General features: G+C 52.0%; 1 protein-coding gene across 1 annotated transcript; it reads right to left on the bottom strand.

Moving 5' to 3' along the window:
• Window positions 1-1,718: 1,718 nt before the first annotated feature.
• Window positions 1,719-19,423, bottom strand: LOC143164305 (T-cell surface glycoprotein CD1b-3-like). Its single transcript, XM_076346776.1, has 4 exons — window positions 19,335-19,423; window positions 2,933-3,190; window positions 2,124-2,405; window positions 1,719-2,017 (listed from the first exon to the last, which is right to left on the bottom strand). Exons 1-4 carry the CDS (start codon window positions 19,405-19,407, stop codon window positions 1,719-1,721), a joined length of 912 nt encoding a protein of 303 aa, XP_076202891.1. The 5' UTR covers window positions 19,408-19,423.
• Window positions 19,424-19,874: the final 451 nt, after the last annotated feature.

The raw sequence follows: 19,874 nt of genomic DNA, 5'->3' as shown, positions 1-19,874 counted from the left end.
CCAACTGTATGAGGTTCAACAAGGCCAAGTGCTGGGCCCTGCACTTCGGCCACAACAACCCCATGCAGCGCTACAGGCTTGGGGAAGAGTGGCTGGAAAGCTGCCTGGTGGAAAAGGACCTGGGGGTGTTGGTCGACAGCCGGCTGAACATGAGCTGGCAGTGTGCCCAGGCAGCCGAGAAGGCCAATGGCATCCTGGCCTGTATCAGAAATAGTGTGGCCAGCAGGAGTAGGGAAGTGATCGTCCCCCTGTACTCGGCACTGGTGAGGCCGCACCTCAAATACTGTGTTCAGTTTTGGGCCCCTCACTACAAGACAGACATTGAGGTGCTGGAGCATGTCCAGAGAAGGGCAACGAGGCTGGTGAAGGGTCTGGAGCACAAGTCTTATGAGGAGCAGCTGAGGGAACTGGGGTTGTTTAGCCTGGAGAAAAGGAGGCTGAGGGGAGACCTCATCGCTCTCTACAACTACCTGAAAGGAGGTTGTAGTGAGGGGGGTGTCAGTCTCTTTTCCCAAGTAACTAGCGATAGGACGAGAGGAAATGGCCTCAAGTTGCGCCAGGGGAGGTTTAGATTGGACATGAGGAAAAATTTCTTTATTGAAAGAGTGGTTAAACATTGGAACAGGCTGCCCAGGGAAGTGGTTGAGTCCCCATCCCTGGAAGTATTTAAAAGACGTGTAGATGAGGCACTTAGGGACATGGTTTAGTGGACATGGTGGTGTTGGGTCAATGGTTGGACTCAATGATCTTAGAGGTCTTTTCCAACCTCAATGATTCTATGATTCTATGATTCTATGGAGCGGCTTCGCACCTGCTTGAAACGCCTCCCCGCCTCAGGGGATTCGAGATGTCACTTGGGTCCACCCTTCCCCTTCTCTCCCCAGCGAAACAGCTCAAATCCCCTCCATCTCTCCCTGGTTTGTGGCCTGCTCTGTCCCCCATCCCACTCAGCGGCCCCATGCTGGTCTGGCCCCAGGTTGTCAGTGCCCTTCTGCCAGGGACAGACGCTGGCCACGGAGACGCCAAGATGTGGGAGAGGTTGGCGGAGGAATTGCTTCTCCTGACGTGCCAGGGGAGATTGGCCAGTGTCCAGGAAAAGGGAGAGTCTTCCTGGCCACAATGTGGGGTTTCTGCAGCATGCTGGGGGGTTTCCTGTCGTGAGGGGGAAGGAGGGTGAGAGCCACAGGAGCCACGTGCAGCTGGGGAAGTTTGTCGCTGTTTAATGCAGTGGTTTTCCAGAGCAAATCCCTGTCGGTGCTGACGGGTCAGGGATAGGAGATGAGATGAGCAGGAAGAGCTGGCGGCGAGGGAGCTCGTTGCTGGCCGGGCAGCCAGGCCTCAAATGATGAATTCCCGGGTCTCCCATGTGGCCTCATCACCTTTCCTGCAAGGTGGGGCCACCGTGAGCTGCACTCGGGGCCGGGAAGTTCATCCCTGCAGAGCTGCTGCTGCTGCAACCCCTGGCCCGACCCATCTGCCCATAAACCTGAGAGCAGATGGTAGGAGGGAGGTCTCACCTGCGCTTCCACCACCAAAACCCCCCGACAGAGGCTGCGGCCACAAGGAGCAGCACTGCAATGGCGATGCCAGCGGTTGGAGCTGTGCTGTGGTTTTCTGGGAGAGGGAGAGAAAAGGGCGGCCATGTGATTGTGGCAGCACCAGGCAGGAGCTGCCCCTTGCAGGGCAGGTGGCTGCTACCTGCACCCTGTGCCCCATGCTCATGGGAACCTACCCCATGGGATGAGGAGGCTGCGGGTGCCCAGGCTGCGGTGGCACACGCGGCAGGCGTAGCTGTGCCCGTCATGGGAGGCCACGGCCAGGACGCTGCGGAGCTGGTAGGTGAGGTCGGCGTTGGGCAGGATGGTGCTGGTGTTGAGTGCCGGGCCCGGCGGCACCTCCTGGCCATCCCGCAGCCAGGCCACGCTGATGGGCTGTGAGTAGAAGCCGGTGACGCGGCAAACCAGCAGGAGCTGGTCTGGTCTGGGTGTGCGGGCAAAGACCGTGGCCACGGGCGGCTCTGGGGGGCGAGAGCCAAGGGGTGGGGGGAGCCCTGGTGGGGCACTGCTTGGCCCCAGTGTGTGGGGGTCTTTGGGGTGGCCGTGCCAGGGTTGGGGTGGTCTCACCTTGTCTCTCCAGATCAGCCCTCCCGTACCTGCACAGGGTGAGGATGTAGCTCTGGCAGGAGATGGAAAGGAGGTGCTCCAGGAGCCCCGCGATGGCCTTCTTGCTGCTGAGGGACTGGCTGACGAGCTCTGCTAGCGGGGATGGCTGCCGGGGCTCCCAGCGCTGCCTCTCCATCTCAAAAGCTATGAGGTCTCTGCTGCCCACCCCGACATCCATGAAGCCCCAGCTTGTCCTATTGGGGTGCAGCACACAGCCCGCACGGATCTGGACCACGAATGGGTCTGCCAAGGGACATGGGTGGCACGAGGCGGGATGTGGCTGGAGGCACGTGCAGGGGTGCGATGGGCAGCGGGGTGCAATGGGCAGCAGGGGGCCATGCTTCAGGAAGCCCTGGGACACCCTGCAAGCCCTCAGTCCCCTTGGAAGGCCGGAGTGCATATGGGGCCAGTTAGCGCGGGGCGGTTGCTCAAACAGAATGTTGTCCCCCAAAATATTTGCCCCCAACTTTCTCTTTCCCTGCTCTGTGCTGTGTGGGTCCTGCAGCCCTGGTAAATTTGGTGGCAGTTCCCTGGTGTGCAGAGGGGTTCCCCCGTGCCAGATGGCAGGAGCCCTGAGGGGTGTTTTTGGTGCGCTGCCCTCCCCGTCCCTGCTAGCCATGTGCCCCGTCAGCCACAGCGTTTCCCATTACCCTTTCAGGAGCTGTTGCACCCTAAGAGACCCCACAAATGCCACCCCGGTGGGGAGGAGGGCACAGCTGGAACCCGGAGAAAGGGGCTGGGGCTCTGGCTGGGGTTGTCCCCGTACTCACAGTCCAGTTGTGCCTGCTGGGCTGTTTCATGCACATATCGGATCATATTGCGCAGAACGAGTTTGGAGTGGGACTTGAGCTTCTCCACATCACCCTCGGCTGAGGCCTGGCGGGCCCAGGGCCAGTGGAAGTGGATGTTCCAGCTGGCAGGATCCAGCGCAAAGATGGGCACGTCCCCCAAGAGAGCCACAAAGGACACCTCGGCAGAGGTGACGTTGGCAAAGAAGCTGGTCTGGAGCAGCTGGAAAACCTGCGGCTCTGCTGGGAAAGAGGGTGGGGATGGGAAGGGCTGCAGGAAAGAGGAGATGAGTGGGGGCGCTGGAGGGGAAACAGGGGATTCAGACGAGATAAAAGGAAGGAATTTTTTGTGATGAGGGTGGTGGAACACTGGCACAGGTTGCCCAGAGAGGTGGTGGATGCCCCATCCCTGGAAACACTCAAGGCCAGGTTGGACGGGGCTCTGAGCGACCTGATCTAGTTGAAGATGTCCCTGCCCACGGCAGGGGGGTTGGACTAGAGGACCTTTAGAGGTCCCTTCCAACTCAAACTATTCTATGATTCTATGCTCTTCACCCCACACCACGGGACCCCCAGCAGCCTGCACCTGACCCTGCCTGGGCAACCCCCCAGCCATGTTGTCCTGGTTTTGGCAGGGATAGAGTTAATTTCTTTTCTAGTAGCTGGTACAGTGTTTTGGATTTAGGATGAGAACAAAGTTGATAACGCACCGATGTTTTAGTTGTTGCTAGGTAATGCTTACACCAGCCAAGGACTTTTCAGCTTCCCATGTTCTACCGACTGAGAAGGCTGAAGGTGCACAAGAAGCTGGGAGGGGGCAGAGCCAAACTGGCCAAAGGGACATTCCATACCATGTGACGTCATGCTCAGTACATAAACCGGGGAAAGCTGGCGGGGGGGGCCGCTGCTCGGGGACTGGCTGGGCATCAGTCGGCGGGTGGTGAGCAATTGTACTGTGCATCACTTGCTTTGTGTATTATTATTATTATTATCATATTATTATTATTATCATTTTATTTCAATTATTAAACTGTTTTTATCTCAACCCACGAGTTTTTCTAACTTGTGCTCTTCCAGTTCTCTCCCCCATCCCACCGGGGGGGGGGGGGGAGTGAGCGAGCAGCTGCGTGGTGCTTAGTTGCCGACTGAAGTTAAACCACAACAGTCCTTTTTGGCGCCCAACGTGGGGCTCGAAGGGTTTGAGATAATAACAGGTTAACCGGAGTGTATTAAAGAACTTATATCTGTTAGTAGTTGTGGGTCACAATGTTGGTTTCTCTGTTCTCGATATTGATTTGTATAATCTGCATCGCACTCTTTTTCCTGCTGTACATGTTAAAGATTGGTGTTGGGTTTTGCAGTTTGCTGTGGTCTGCAGTGAATAGTAATGTCTCGCTTGTGAGGTTTGTTTTTAGAACATTGACCTTGACGTTAGTGTGGTATGTAAACTTCGCAATGAAGCCGTTACTGTACCACGGAGATCATTTCGTGGAGACAACTAGCAATTGCAGTAACTTTTCTGAGAGTTTTTTTTACGGAGGAAATACAGAATGGCAGGGTCACTACCTTCTTCTATAATGTTTCCTCCTTCATTACAGTAATTTTTCAGTATTTTGAACATCCTTGGGCAGTTAAGATACTTCTATTAATACTTCTTGGGAATACTGTTTCGGTTTTGTCTAAAGTTGGTAAGCAATTTAAGAATATCATCCAGAGATCTGCCCCAAGGCTGAATAATTATGAGTGGCAGGGTGTGTGGGACAAGATGGGCAAGTACCTAGGCCAATGGGCACCCCCAGTGTTTTGGAACTTCACCCCTGAGCAAGTGCAGAATCCTGAAAAGTTAGTAGAATATTTGGAAAAAGTATGCTGTCACCCTGGCAACTCCAGAGAGATGCAGCTCATTGCAACGTGCTGGGGCCTGGCCCATGCCTACCGAGCCCTGTTCAACACCATTCAGTGCCCTCAAAGGGAAGGGAAGGTCTCTGGCTCTGACAGTAAAACGACACGCACTGCGGCCACTCAGACCCGGGCAACGCGCCCTGCGGCCACTCCGACCCCAGCGACAGGCCGTGCAGCCACTCAGACCCCGGCAACAGGCCCTGCGGCCACTCAAACCCGGGCAACACGCACTACGGCCACTCCAATCCCGGCGACATGCACTGCAGCCACTCAGACCCCGGCGACATGCACTGCGGCCACTCAGACCCCAGCGACATGCACTGCGGCCACTCCAATCCCGGCGACATGCACTGCAGCCACTCAGACCCCGGCGACATGCACTGCGGCCACTCAGACCCCAGCGACATGCACTGCGGCCACTCCAATCCCGGCGACATGCACTGAGGCCACTCAGACCCCGGCAACAGGCCCTGCGGCCACTCAGACTCCGGTGACATGCACTTGCACTGTGGCCACTCCAACCCCGGCAACAGGCCCTGCGGCTGTGGGGATGGGAATCTCACTAACGGACATTCCTGAGTTTGATTTTAATGAGCAAACACTGTACCACCTGGCATGACAAGGCACTTAAGCAGAAAACAACGGAGAAAGGAATGTGCAGCTGGAAGGAGAAAAACAAGATAAAGACCATGAAGGCATTTCGCATGATCAGGAAGAACGGGCCAATCTGCTAGAGCATAGATGCGCGTGAACACAAGGCTATAACCTATCTGCAAGCTGCAGGTAGCGCGTGTACACTTCTGCTTGCTATAAAAGATGCTAACAAAGAGCAATAAAGGTCTTTGGTTGCCGTGTCTGCCGGAGTCCGTGCCGCTTTTCTCCCCCACAAATGGCGCCCAACGTGGGGCGAAAATGCTGGAGCAGAGCACCGGTGGGGAGCCAGCTGAAAGTGTCATAGCCAGCGGGAGACAGAGCAGTCTCAGGAAAGAGCTGGAGCCGGAACTTTGAATCATCGCCTCGTTGGAGCAGAGGTGAGCAGCTGGGAAACTTAAAATGGGATCGCAACTAACTAAGGAGGAGGAATCTATACTATGTATTATTAAGAAACTGTTAGAAAAGCGTGGAGTTAAGTATGATGACCATACCCTCCGCCTATTGCTTTCATGGCTAAAACGAAAGGGAATTCCCCCTGATTCGGCTACTGCTTTTCAGAAGGAAACTTGGGATAAAGCAGGGAACTTGTTGTGGGATGCAGCTACCGGGGGAGATGAGACTGCAAAAACGGTCCTTACTACATGGCGCTTAGTCTCAGATACGTTAAAACAATTGAAGTGTGATCGTACTGCCCATCAAGCTGTGGTGGCAGCCACTGCTCCTGATCCACTGACTCTGGCCACTCCAGACCAGGCTCCCTCGGAACCTTTGCCCGGTCCGAGTGGGACAGATCAGCCTGAGGGAGGGGAAAAATTTCTGACCGAGGCTCTTTCGGCCCTGACGATATCAAGTGATCTCGGACAGTCTCCTAAACAACAGAGCAGAGGGGTCTCAAGCCACAACAATGAACCCTTAAACTATGATCCGGCTGCTCACTGGCAGGCTGTTCGACAACAAGCCTTGGCAGAAGGAGACCTTTCTACTGTGGCATACCCTGTCATAATTAGTGAACAAGGTCCTAACAGTTGGCAGCCCCTTCAATGGGATTTGGTTAAGGAGTTAAGGCGGACCATCATGCAATGTGGATTGGGAGCGCCTTTTACACAGAGCCTATTGCAAAATATTGTGAGGGACACTTGTTAACCCCTTTTGATACCAAAGCGTTAGCTGATTTAATATTTTCCCCTACACAAAGAGTGCTCTGGCAAGCCCACTGGCGAGAGCTCTGTGATCGTGCAGCTTTACAGAACTTGGAGCGGTGAGCGGGAGACCCGCTACGGGCCGCGGGACTCGCTCAGTTAATGGGGGAGGACCCTATCAATACGCCGCAACTGCAGGCACGGCTGGTGCCTGAAATTTTAAGACAATCAGCAGACCTTGCGTTTCAAGCAATGGTAAAGGTCCCTGATACAGGACGACCGGTAAAATCTTTTACTAGCATTAAGCAAGGGACCAACGAACCTTATATGGATTTTATCGACAAGCTCCAAGAAGCTATTCAAAAACAAATACAAAATCCTGAAGCCAAAGAGGCATTGCTTATGAAATTGGCTATAGAAAATGCCAATGAGGACTGTAAAAGAGTCTTACAGACATTGCGAAATCCGACCATAATAGACATGCTTGACGCGTGCAATCGTGTGGGTTCAATTACACATAAGAATGAGGTTTTTGCAGCCTGTTTAGCCGCTGCCTTGCGTCCCGGTAACAAAGCGTGTTTCCGCTGTGGAAACTCGGGGCATTTTAAACGGCAATGTCCTGAGAATCCTGTACAGAAGGGAGGATCAGAAGGAATTCAGCAGCCCCCTGGTATTTGCCCACGCTGCCGCAAGGGGAGGCACTATGTTAATCAATGCCGGTCAAAGTACGATCTCCGTGGTCAACCCTTGTCGGGAAACGGGAAGTCGAGCGCGAGGCGGGGGCGCGCACCGACACAAATGCCACCCCAAAATCCCCAACCCCAAAACCCCATGAGACCGCTGTCTCAGCAGGCCTGGATCACCTCAAGGCCAGAACCATCGGCAGTGCCGGAGTGGATGTCTCCACAGCCACCAATCTCTCTATAAACGATCAGACTGTGCACAGGGTGCCCCTCAATGTGAGAGGCCCCCTTGGCCAGGGGCTGAGTGCCCTATTGGTGGGGAGGTCCAGTGCTACTATGCAGGGTTTGTTTGTGTTACCTGGGGTTATCGACTCTGATTATACGGGACAGCTGCAAGCGTTGCTATGGACCCCCTCTCCTCCAGTGTTTATTCCAGTTGGAAGTAGGATTGCACAGCTAGTTCCTTTTAAGAGTATGGTTCGTAATCGGGATCCTATTTCCCGGGGAGCTGGTGGATTTGGGTCCACAGGTGAACCAAATATTTTTTGGACTCAGCTTGTCCAAAGAACTCAGCCCACTTTGACCTGCACTCTAAAGAATAAAGGCAGCAAACCGGAACAACTGGTAGTGAAGGGAATGATAGATACAGGGGCAGACGTTACTATCATCAGTACTGCAAAGTGGCCTGGATCATGGGAAACCATCCCGGTCAACACAGGGCTAGTGGGAATCGGAGGCCTGTCGACGTCCAGGCAGAGTGCCAACTTAATACAGATTGTAAGCCCAGAAGGACAGGTTGCAACTATTCGACCTTTTGTGGTTCCTGTGCCGTTAAACCTGTGGGGACGAGATGTCTTGAGCACTTGGGGACTAGTGATTGGCACTGCTGATTTGCATCAACATTTTTAGCGGGGGTCACTGGCGCTCGGCCCACCGTTCGACTCACATGGCTCACCGATCAGCCAGTGTGGGTGGATCAGTGGCCCCTATCACAGGAAAAGGCCGACGTGTTGCAAACGTTAGTGGACGAGCAAGTGAGTCAAGGACATCTGGTTCCCACCACCAGCGCCTGGAACACCCCAGTGTTTGTTATAAAAAAGAAAAGTGGTAAATGGAGACTTCTACATGATTTACAGCAAGTAAATGCCGTGATTCAAGATATGGGGACATTGCAACCAGGTATGCCTTCACCGACATTGATACCTCGTCAATGGGACATTGTGATTATCGATTTGAAAGACTGCTTTTTCACGATTCCCTTAGCGCCGGAAGATGCTCCCAGATTTGCCTTCTCTTTACCAGTTGTAAACCATCAAAGGCCTAGGTTGCGATATCATTGGACGGTGTTGCCCCAGGGCATGAAAAACAGTCCCACAATATGTCAAATGTATGTTGCGCGTGCGTTGTCGCCCATAAGAAACAAATATCCTGACTTAATTTGTTATTACTACATGGACGATATTTTAATCGCCGGATGAGACCCAAAGGAACTCATCACAGTTATGAAAGATATGTTGCAGGGGTTAAAGACATACGGCTTGCAAATAGCTCCTGAAAAGGTGCAAGTGCAAGCCCCATGGAAGTACTTGGGGTGGAAGATTTTAGAACATACAATACAGCCCCAACCCATAACCTTGCAATCTAACATTAAAACACTGAATGACTTGCAAAAACTAGTAGGGACTATCAATTGGGTACGCCCATTGCTGGGAATAGATAATGACATGTTAAACCCACTGTTCAAGTTGTTAAAGGGTAATCCTGAGTTGACATCTCCACGAGAATTAACGACAGAGGCCAAACAAGCGCTACAAAAAATATCACAGGCGCTTACCGAAAGGCAAGCACAACGCATAATTGAAGGATTGGGAGTTAACTTGTATGTCCTAAATCAGTCCCGACAAGCAGTGGGCCTCTTAGGCCAATGGGACACCAAGGGTACCCAGGATCCCTTAGCCATCATTGAGTGGGTATTCCTGCCGCATCAAGCACCAAAAATGATAGTGACAAGGGTGGAAATGTTTTCGATGCTTGTGCGAAAGGGATGCGCGCGATGTTTGGAATTAACGGGCACAGATCTTAAAACAATTTATCTCCCACTGACTAAAGACCACCTTAATTGGTGTGAGGCTAATAGCCTAGAACTACAGATAGTGCTGGAAAACTTTAGGGGACAAACTCTAATTCACTATCCATCTCACAAATTATTCTCCCTTAATGAAGACATTAGTATCATTCCTGAATCGTTGAGTAAGGAGGTACCTGTCGAAGGACCCACCTTATTCACCGATGGATCAGGACGAACAGGTAAGGCAGTTATAGTGTGGTGTGAAAAAGGGGAATGGAAACATCAAGTTCACCATGTTGTAGGAAGTCCTCAGCTGGTGGAAATATATGCAGTAATTCAGGTCTTTCGCCAATGGGAGATGCCATTAAATTTGGTTACTGATTCTCAGTACGTCGCCAACGTTGTCAGGCGCTTGGAAAAGGCTTGGCTCAAAGAAGTTGATAACGAACCAGTGTTTTTAATGTTCAAACAGGTATGGGACTTGTTGAATCGCCGCGTAAACCCGTATTACGTGCTCCACGTGAGGAGTCATACCTCTCTCCCAGGGTTTATATCAGAAGGGAATGCGCGAGCTGATCGTCTCGCTGCCCCCGTATGGACAGTCCCTGTACCAGACGTTTCTACACAAGCCCGATTGTCGCACGAGTTTTTCCATCAATCTGCCCGAATGCTGCGTCGACAATTTGGGTTGACTTGGGACACGGCACGAAGTATTGTACAAATGTGTCCTGACTGTCAGCAATTAGTTCCCATACCCCAAACAGGGGTAAATCCCCGAGGAGAAAAGGCCCTACGGATTTGGCAATCCGATGTTACTCATATCGGAGAATTTGGCAAACAAAAATATGTGCATGTTTCCATCGATACATTCTCCGGAGCTCTATGGGCGACCGCAGAGACCGGAGAAAAAAGCAAAGATATTTTACGGCACTGGAAAGGGGCCTTTGCTGCTCTAGGGGTTCCACACCAGATCAAAACGGACAATGGGCCCGGGTACATAAGCGCAAAAACGCAGGCCTTTTTGGCACAATGGGGCATTTGACATATCACTGGTATCCCTTATTCCCCTCAGAGCCAGGGTATCGTTGAGCGGGCTCATCTCACTCTCAAGCAGCTACTACAAAAACAAAAAGGGGGAATGCTAGGGGAATCACCACAAGCCCGCCTCCATAAAGCAATATATGTGTTAAATCATCTTACAATAAGGGAAGACAGGACAGCAGTTGGCAGCCCTAACACAGTAATAGCGAGACACTTTACATCTTGTAACTCAGCTTCTCCGGTAGGAGAAAGGGCTCGGGTGTGGGTCAAGTCATTGGAAAATAGCCAATGGGAAGGCCCTTATGATCTTATAACATGGGGGAGAGGATATGCTTGTGTTTCCACAGATCGTGGACCCCGGTGGATACCTGCCCGCTGCGTTCGACCATATCTGGACAAGGAGCCCAAGGAGCCCACAGATGCATCAACGGTTTGAAGTAGATTACTGGGACTTACACAAAGTATCTCATTCGATATTTGGGGAACCACCTAGTGGACCAGGCCGTGCTGGGGTATATAGGGGACCAAGTGGGTTGCCATTAGCCGTGGACTGGGAACACCAGGCGGCAGAGAACAGTCAACTGGATAATCGAGAGGTGACAGGAATTCCCTGCCTCCAGTGTCCCGGATCAACACATCACGCATGGACTTTGTGCAAATGTGATAATTGCGAAAGAAACCGGTATTGTCACTCTCAGTTCCGGGCGGGAAGGTGCACAAGGTGTAAAGGGAATACCACCGGGAACGCCGAACCACAGAATCTACAGCTAGTGTGTGGGAGATCACATTGTGTCCCCCAGCTGTGGACTGTGTGGGAAACGGACTGGGAAAGTACCAAACGACAGTGTGACAAACGACTTGGGTGGAAACGGAACAAAAAGAGAACGTAAACCATGACGCCAGTATGGGGGGGTGTCTTGTGGCTAGTATCACTGTGTGCGGTTGCTGCGTTATGGGCACCCTCACAGCCGAAGGAAAATGTTTGGGTAACTCTGGCCAATCAGACAGGACAGGATTCCATCTGCCTGTCGATATCTTCCCCCGGTAACCCCTTTTCTACCTGCCTAGTGGGGCTTCCTTTAGATAATTGGGACTTGGGCCTGACTAGTCCTTTCAAGGAGGCCTGCGGGGGGGGACGACACGCCACTGACAATTGGGATGGATGCCTACCACATCTTAATCACTTGCCAATAGAACCTCAGGAACTCGAGCTATTAGGGTCCATAAAAATGGATTGGTGTTTGTATTTCAATTATTCAGGGGCCAATGTTTCCTGAGCCTGGCCTGGCATTCCCTCTCATATTAAAGGTGGGCCGTGTTCGTTGGGAAGATTAACTCTACTAATGCCAAACACATCTATGATCCTAGACCACAGGAGGAGCACCCCTAAGACGCGCAGTAAGCGCAGAGCACATGCCTACACTTCACAATGTGATGATGCTGTCGACCTATGGAACAAGAACACTATAGCTGCAGTTGCAATCTTGGCTCCAGGTGTCGCAGCAGCAAAGAGTTTGGTCACATTAAATAAATTAGGATGTTGGCTAGCGAAACAATCAAATGCAACCTCTGAAGCACTAACGGGATTACTAATGGATGTAGATTCTATACGACATGCTACTTTGCAAAATAGAGCAGTGATAGATTTTTTGCTTTTAGCGCAAGGCCATGGGTGTGAAGAGTTGGAGGGAATGTGTTGTATGAACCTATCTGATCATTCGGAATCAATTCACCGCAGCATTCAGATGTTGAAGGAAGGAGTACAGAAGCTAAGAGTGGAAGACCCCTGGGACTGGTTGGATAAATTATTTGGGAAATGGGGTCTAAGTGGCTGGTTAAAAGGACTAGCCAAGCTAGGAGGGCTATGCTTAGTAATGTTCCTTTGCATCCTGGTTTGTGTGCCGTGTCTGTTACAAGGTATGCGAAAAATGATTGAAAGATCGGTTTCAGCAGTGTTTCTAGTAAAACAAAAAGGGGGAGATGTGGGGATGGGAATCTCACTAACGGACATTCCTGAGTTTGATTTTAATGAGCAAACACTGTACCACCTGGCATGACAAGGCACTTAAGCAGAAAACAACGGAGAAAGGAATGTGCAGCTGGAAGGAGAAAAACAAGATAAAGACCATGAAGGCATTTCGCATGATCAGGAAGAACGGGCCAATCTGCTAGAGCATAGATGCGCGTGAACACAAGGCTATAACCTATCTGCAAGCTGCAGGTAGCGCGTGTACACTTCTGCTTGCTATAAAAGATGCTAACAAAGAGCAATAAAGGTCTTTGGTTGCCGTGTCTGCCGGAGTCCGTGCCGCTTTTCTCCCCCACATGCGGCCACTCAGACTCCGGTGACATGCACTTGCACTGTGGCCACTCCAACCCCGGCGACAGGCCCTGTGGCCACTCAGACTCCGGTGACATGCACTTGCACTGCAGTCACTCAGACCCCGGCAACAGGCCCTGCGGCTACTCGGACTCCGGTGACATGCACTTGCACTGCGGCCACTCCAACCCCGGTGACATGCACTGCGACCACTCCAACCCCGGCAACAGGCCCTGTGGCTGAACCAAAGAACCAGCCTGTGCCGGTATCAGTCGCCCATGTACACAAGAAGAAATTTTGGAAGCGGAAGTCGGCTCGTTTAGTAAGGGAGGAAGAAGCTTCTTCTAAAAGGGAACCGGAGGAAGAACTGTACGAATACCCTGGAGAAGGGCCATCACGAGAATGGGAGGAGGAGAGCCGGCCGCTGATCGGGGAGGAGGAAGAGGAAGAACTCATAAACGAGGCAGTGACCACCCGATCTCTATCTCTGAGTGAGCTGCGAGATATACGAAAAGATTTCAGCTGTCGTCCAGGTGAGCATATTGTCACCTGGCTGCTCCGATGCTGGGATAATGGGGCCAGTAGCCTGGAATTAGAGGGTAGGGAAGCCAAGCAGCTGGGATCCCTTTCTAGGGAAGGGGGCATTGATAAAGCAATTGGAAAAGGGACACGTATCCTCAGCCTTTGGAGGCGACTCTTGTCAAGCGTGAAGGAAAGGTATCTCTTTAAGGAAGATGTCATATGTCGCCCAAGCAAGTGGGCCACCATGGAGAAGGGTATCCAGTTTCTGAGAGAATTAGCTGTGCTGGAGGTGATTTATGATGACCTGAACAATAAACAACTATCCAAAGATCCAGACGAAGTCAAGTGCACACGACCCATGTGGCGGAAGTTTATAAGGAGCTCACCATCGTCATACGCCAATTCATTGGCAGTGATAACCTGGAAAGATGGAGAGGAACAAACAGTGGATGAATTGGCTAGTCAACTCCGGCAATACGAGGAAAGTCTTTCTTCCTCCATCGTCTCGGCTGTGGAGAAACTGTCCGAAAAACTGTCCCGGGAGATCCAGCAACTCAGAGAGGATAGGTCCTACTCCTCACCTGTACGGACCAGTATCTCGGCTATTAGAAGTAAGCGTTCTTTTGCTCAAGAGAGAGAATATAAAGGGTACACACCACGGGGCACCCTATGGTTTTATCTGCGTGACCACAGAGAGGACATGAGGAAGTGGGATGGGAAACCTACCGCAGCCCTAGGGGCACGGGTACGCGAATTGCAAGGGAAAACAATCACAGAAAGAGGTTCTTCCAGGAAAATTGCTGCTCCAGTTTCCAGCGGGCAGTTCCCCAGAGAGAGTAGAAGGGCTGATCTTACTCTTGATCTTAATGAAGAAACTTCTGACCCGTACGTACAAGAAATGAGAAATGAGTACTGTGATGAGGATTAGAGGGGCCCTGCCTCCAGCCAGGGGGAGGAAAGGGACAACCGGGTTTACTGGACTGTGTGGATTCGGTGGCCTGGCACGTCAGACCCACAGAAGTATAAGGCTCTGGTAGACACCGGTGCACAGTGTACCCTAATGCCATCAAGCTATATAGGGGCAGAACCCATCTGTATTTCTGGAGTGACGGGGGGATCCCAACAGCTAACTGTATTGGAAGCCGAAGTGAGTTTAACTGGGAACGGGTGGCAGAAGCACCCCATTGTGACTGGCCCAGATGCTCCGTGCATCCTTGGCATAGACTACCTCAGGAGAGGGTATTTCAAGGACCCAAAAGGGTACCAGTGGGCTTTTGGCATAGCTGCCTTGGAGATGGAGGAAATTAAACAGCTGTCCACCTTGCCTGGTCTTTCGGAGGACCCCTCTGTTGTGGGGTTGCTGAAGGTCGAAGACCAACAAGTGCCAATTGCTACCACCACAGTGCACCGGCGGCAATATCGCACCAACCGAGACTCCCTGATTCCCATTCATGAGCTGATTCGTCGACTGGAGAGCCAAGGAGTGATCAGCAAGACCCGCTCACCCTTTAACAGTCCCATATGGCCAGTGCGGAAGTCTAATGGAGAGTGGAGACTAACAGTAGACTATCGTGGCCTAAATGAAGTCACGCCACCGCTGAGTGCTGCTGTGCCAGACATGCTAGAACTTCAATACGAACTGGAGTCAAAGGCAGCCAAGTGGTATGCCACAGTTGATATTGCTAATGCGTTTTTCTCAATCCCTTTGGCAGCGGAGTGCAGGCCACAGTTTGCTTTCACTTGGAGGGGTGTTCAGTACACCTGGAACCGACTGCGCAAGGGGTGGAAACACAGCCCTACCATTTGCCATGGACTGATCCAGACTGCACTAGAACAGGGTGGAGCTCCAGAACACCTGCAATACATTGATGATATCATTGTGTGGGGCAAAACAGCAGGAGAAGTTTTTGAAAAAGGGAAGGAAATAGTCCAAATCCTGCTGAAGGCCGGTTTTGCCATAAAACAAAGTAAGGTCAAGGGACCTGCACAGGAGATCCAATTTTTAGGAATAAAATGGCAAGATGGACGTCGTCAGATCCCAATGGATGTGATCAACAAAAGAACAGCCATGTCTCCACCAACTAGCAAAAAGGAAACACAAGCTTTCTTAGGCGTGGTGGGTTTTTGGAGAATGCACATTCCAAATTACAGTCTGATTGTAAACCCTCTCTATCAAGTGACCCGGAAGAAGAACAATTTCAAATGGGGCCCTGAGCAACGACAAGCTTTTGAACAAATTAAACGGGAGATAGTTCATGCAGTAGCCCTGGGGCCAGTCCGGGCAGGGCAAGAGGTAAAAAATGTGCTCTATACCGCAGCCGGGGAGAATGGCCCTACCTGGAGCCTCTGGCAGAAAGCACCAGGGGAGACTCGAGGTCGACCCCTAGGGTTTTGGAGTCGGGGATACAGAGGATCCGAGGCCCGCTATACTCCAACTGAAAAAGAGATATTAGCAGCATATGAAGGGGTTCGAGCTGCTTCAGAAGTGATCGGCACTGAAGCACAGCTCCTCCTGGCACCCCGACTGCCGGTGCTAGGCTGGATGTTCAGAGGGAGGGTCCCCTGTACACATCATGCAACTGATGCTACATGGAGTAAGTGGGTCGCACTGATCACACAACGGGCTCGAATAGGAAACCCCAGTTGCCCAGGAATCCTGGAAGTGATCATGGACTGGCCAGAGGGCAAAGATTTTGGAATATTGCCAGAGGAGGAGGTAACGCGTGCTGAAGAGGCCCCAATGTATAATGAACTACCAGAAAATGAGAAGCAATATGCCCTGTTCACTGATGGGTCCTGTCGTCTTGTGGGAAAACATCGGAGGTGGAAAGCTGCTGTATGGAGTCCTATGCGACAAGTTGTAGAAACTGCTGAAGGAGAAGGTGAATCAAGCCAATTTGCAGAAGTAAAGGCCATCCAGCTGGCTTTAGACATTGCTGACCGAGAAAAGTGGCCAGTGCTCTATCTCTATACTGACTCATGGATGGTGGCAAATGCCCTGTGGGGGTGGTTGCAGCAATGGAAGCAGAGCAACTGGCAGCGCAGAGGCAAACCCATCTGGGCTGCCGCATTGTGGCAAGATTTTGCTGCCCGGGTGGAGAACCTGGTTGTAAAAGTCCGTCACGTAGATGCTCACGTACCCAAGAGTCGGGCCACTGAAGAACATCAAAATAACCAGCAGGTGGATCAGGCTGCTAAGATTGAAGTGGCTCAGGTGGATCTGGACTGGCAACATAAGGGTGAATTATTTCTAGCTCGGTGGGCCCATGACACCTCAGGCCACCAAGGAAGAGATGCAACATATAGATGGGCTCGTGATCGAGGGGTGGACTTGACCATGGACACTATAGCCCAGGTTATCCATGAATGCGAAACATGCGCTGCAATCAAACAAGCCAAGCGGTTAAAGCCTTTTTGGTATGGAGGACGATGGTTGAAATATAAATATGGGGAGGCCTGGCAGATCGATTATATCACACTCCCACAAACCCGCCAAGGCAAGCGCCACGTGCTTACAATGGTGGAGGCAACCACCAGATGGCTGGAAACATATCCCGTGCCCCATGCCACCGCCCGGAACACTATCCTGGGCCTTGAAAAGCAAGTCCTATGGCGACATGGCACCCCAAAAAGAATTGAGTCAGACAATGGGACTCATTTCCAAAACAACCTCATAGACACCTGGGCCAAAGAGCACGGCATTGAGTGGGTGTATCACATCCCCTATCATGCACCAGCCTCTGGGAAAATTGAACGATACAATGGACTGTTAAAGACTACGCTGAGAGCAATGGGTGGCGGGACGTTCAAACATTGGGATACGCATTTAGCAAAGGCCACCTGGTTAGTCAACACTAGGGGATCTGCCAATCGAGCAGGCCCTGCCCAGTCAGAACTTTTACGTACTGTAGATGGGAATAAAGTTCCTGTAGTGCACATAAAAAATATGCTGGGGAAGACAGTCTGGGTTATTCCTGCCTCAGGCAGAGGCAGACCCATCCATGGGATTGCTTTTGCTCAAGGACCTGGGTGCACTTGGTGGATAATGCGGGAGGATGGGGAAGTCCGATGTGTACCTCAAGGGGATTTGATTTTGGGTGAGAATAGCCAATGATCTGAATTATGTGATGTTAAGTACTAATTATAGTTATAATAGTTATACTAATAATACACAGATATACTAATCATACTAATAATATTATATGCCATACTAATGTTATTACAATAAGAATCACCCAGACTAATGAAGAATAACTTCAGTGAAACCAAGCAAAGCACAGTGATGATGGTACCAGAACTGACTTCAACATGAAACAATCCAACACCACATACCATCTCCATTTTTCCTGCCCTGAAAGATTATTATGACAGATGGAGCCCGAAGTCATGGACTAAATGAACTCACCGAACATTTTAGAGGGATGGCCCACAGACGAAGGGAATGATATCTCTGTGTGTGTGTGTATATATATATATATAAAGGGGTGGTGATTAATGAAAATGTACTGGAAAATATGAGACTTGAGCATGACGCAGATGGTATAGAATAAGGGGTGGATATTGTCCTGGTTTTGGCAGGGATAGAGTTAATTTCTTTTCTAGTAGCTGGTACAGTGTTTTGGATTTAGGATGAGAACAAAGTTGATAACGCACCGATGTTTTAGTTGTTGCTAGGTAATGCTTACACCAGCCAAGGACTTTTCAGCTTCCCATGTTCTACCGACTGAGAAGGCTGAAGGTGCACAAGAAGCTGGGAGGGGGCAGAGCCAAACTGGCCAAAGGGACATTCCATACCATGTGACGTCATGCTCAGTACATAAACCGGGGAAAGCTGGCGGGGGGGGCCGCTGCTCGGGGACTGGCTGGGCATCGGTCGGCGGGTGGTGAGCAATTGTACTGTGCATCACTTGCTTTGTGTATTATTATTATTATTATCATATTATTATTATTATCATTTTATTTCAATTATTAAACTGTTTTTATCTCAACCCACGAGTTTTTCTAACTTGTGCTCTTCCAATTCTCTCCCCCATCCCACCGGGTGGGGGGGAGTGAGCGAGCGGCTGCGTGGTGCTTAGTTGCCAACTGAAGTTAAACCACGACACATGTCTTCGCTGGATTCCCACCTCCTCGCCCGCTCAGGGTTGCTTTCCTGTCTGAACTTCCTCCGCCCCCGCTGCTCTTTTTCCTTCTCTATTTTACTTTCAACAAAGTATTTCTCTCCCGTACGGGATTTCAGGCACCTCGTCCCCTCCCCTCCCCGCCTCCCTCCTGCCCAGCACCTGCTGTCTGGTTGTGCAGAGCGGATGGTGGGGGCACCTCAGCGCCTGTTTGGGGCGATGCTTCCCCCAGAAGAAGCACCTGTGCCAGGACCTGGATCTGCCAGAGACCTGCACACGGCGCAGAGGACGTGGAGGATGGAGGAGGGGAAAGGGCATTTCGTCCAGGTTTGGGGCCTCCCGGGTGTTGGGAGCTCAAGGAGACCAAACCCTGACAGGGTCAGAAGAGTAGCCCAGCCCAGAGATGAATCCCACGTTCCAATGTCTGCTGCTGCCCACCCCCACACACTCCCCTGGAAACGTGAGGTCTCACGGGTTTGTGGTGAAACGCTCTATGCGACAGCAGCACCCGAAACACCCTCTCGCAGGTGCAGCTCCCCAACGAACAAGGGGCTGCTGGAAGGGGCCCACGGCAGCACATGGAGCTGAGACCCGCCCCTGGTGCCCACGGGCTCCCTGGAGGAGGAAGGCACCTTTGGGGGAACCCCAACATCCCAGGCCTGGCTGGGGACCCCTGGCCCCAATTCTGCTGGTGTGCCCAAGCCCCTGTGCTGGAGCCGGTGGGGCATGAAGCCCTGAGCTGGAGGCAGGAACAGAGAGGGTGGGCAGGGACAGGGCACCTTTGGGTGCTGCGTGTTGGGGGTGGCCCTTTGGTGCTGGGGATCATCCCCCGCCATGCAGGGGACAGTGGCCTGGCCGTGCCTCCCCTGAAGAACCTGTGGGGTCCTCTGACAGTGGGATCAGAGCAATTGGGGTGAGCCAGGGCTCCCACTTACCCTCTGGGTCTGCCCACATCCCAGGGAGGAGGAGGGGGAGAAAGAGGAAGAAGAGGAGGTGAGGGGGCTGCATGGTGCATGCGGCAAGGCTGAAGCAGCAGCAGCAGTGACTGTCGGAGGAGGAAGCACCCGTGGGGTTCCACGTTTCAAACCAGCCCAGCAGTCATGGCGGTGGCTCTCCACCAATGGGACCGGTGCAGACGTGTCGGGGAGGGCCCCAGAGGTTCCGAGCTGGGGGATGGGGATGTGTAGGAGGGAGGAAAGCCGCAATAAGGTCTTGAGCATGAACTGCCGCGACAGGCTGGGGCTGGGGCGAGCCCAGCCAGGAGGAGAGGGCAGGGAAAGGGAGGCCCAGGAAACAGCACTAGGAGAAAACGGGTGCTCGAGGACCCGAGCTGGGTCCCCCTGACTGCCCCTCTCCACTGATGGTACCTCGCCCCCATCCCCATTCTTGTGGGATGTATCAGTGTCCTGGTTTCGGCAGGGATAGAGTTAATTTCTTTTCTAGTAGCTGGTACAGTGTTTTGGATTTAGGATGAG

Source organism: Aptenodytes patagonicus, chromosome 8, assembly GCF_965638725.1.
Source record: "Aptenodytes patagonicus chromosome 8, bAptPat1.pri.cur, whole genome shotgun sequence".
Lineage (NCBI taxonomy): Eukaryota > Metazoa > Chordata > Aves > Sphenisciformes > Spheniscidae > Aptenodytes > Aptenodytes patagonicus.
The sequence above is the reverse complement of the archived record's forward strand: the minus strand, read 5'-3'. Positions and strand labels throughout refer to the sequence as shown.

Excerpts from the sequence above, each read along its gene's own strand:
- LOC143164305 (XM_076346776.1), bottom strand. The coding sequence starts at position 19,407 with ATGCAGCCCCCTCACCTCCTCTTCTTCCTCTTTCTCCCCCTCCTCCTC. Across the intron at positions 3,191-19,334 it reads GATGTGGGCAGACCCAGAGG|AGCCGCAGGTTTTCCAGCTG; the intron begins GTAAGTGGGAGC and ends CTTTCCCAGCAG. Across the intron at positions 2,018-2,123 it reads GGCTGATCTGGAGAGACAAG|AGCCGCCCGTGGCCACGGTC; the intron begins GTGAGACCACCC and ends CTCGCCCCCCAG.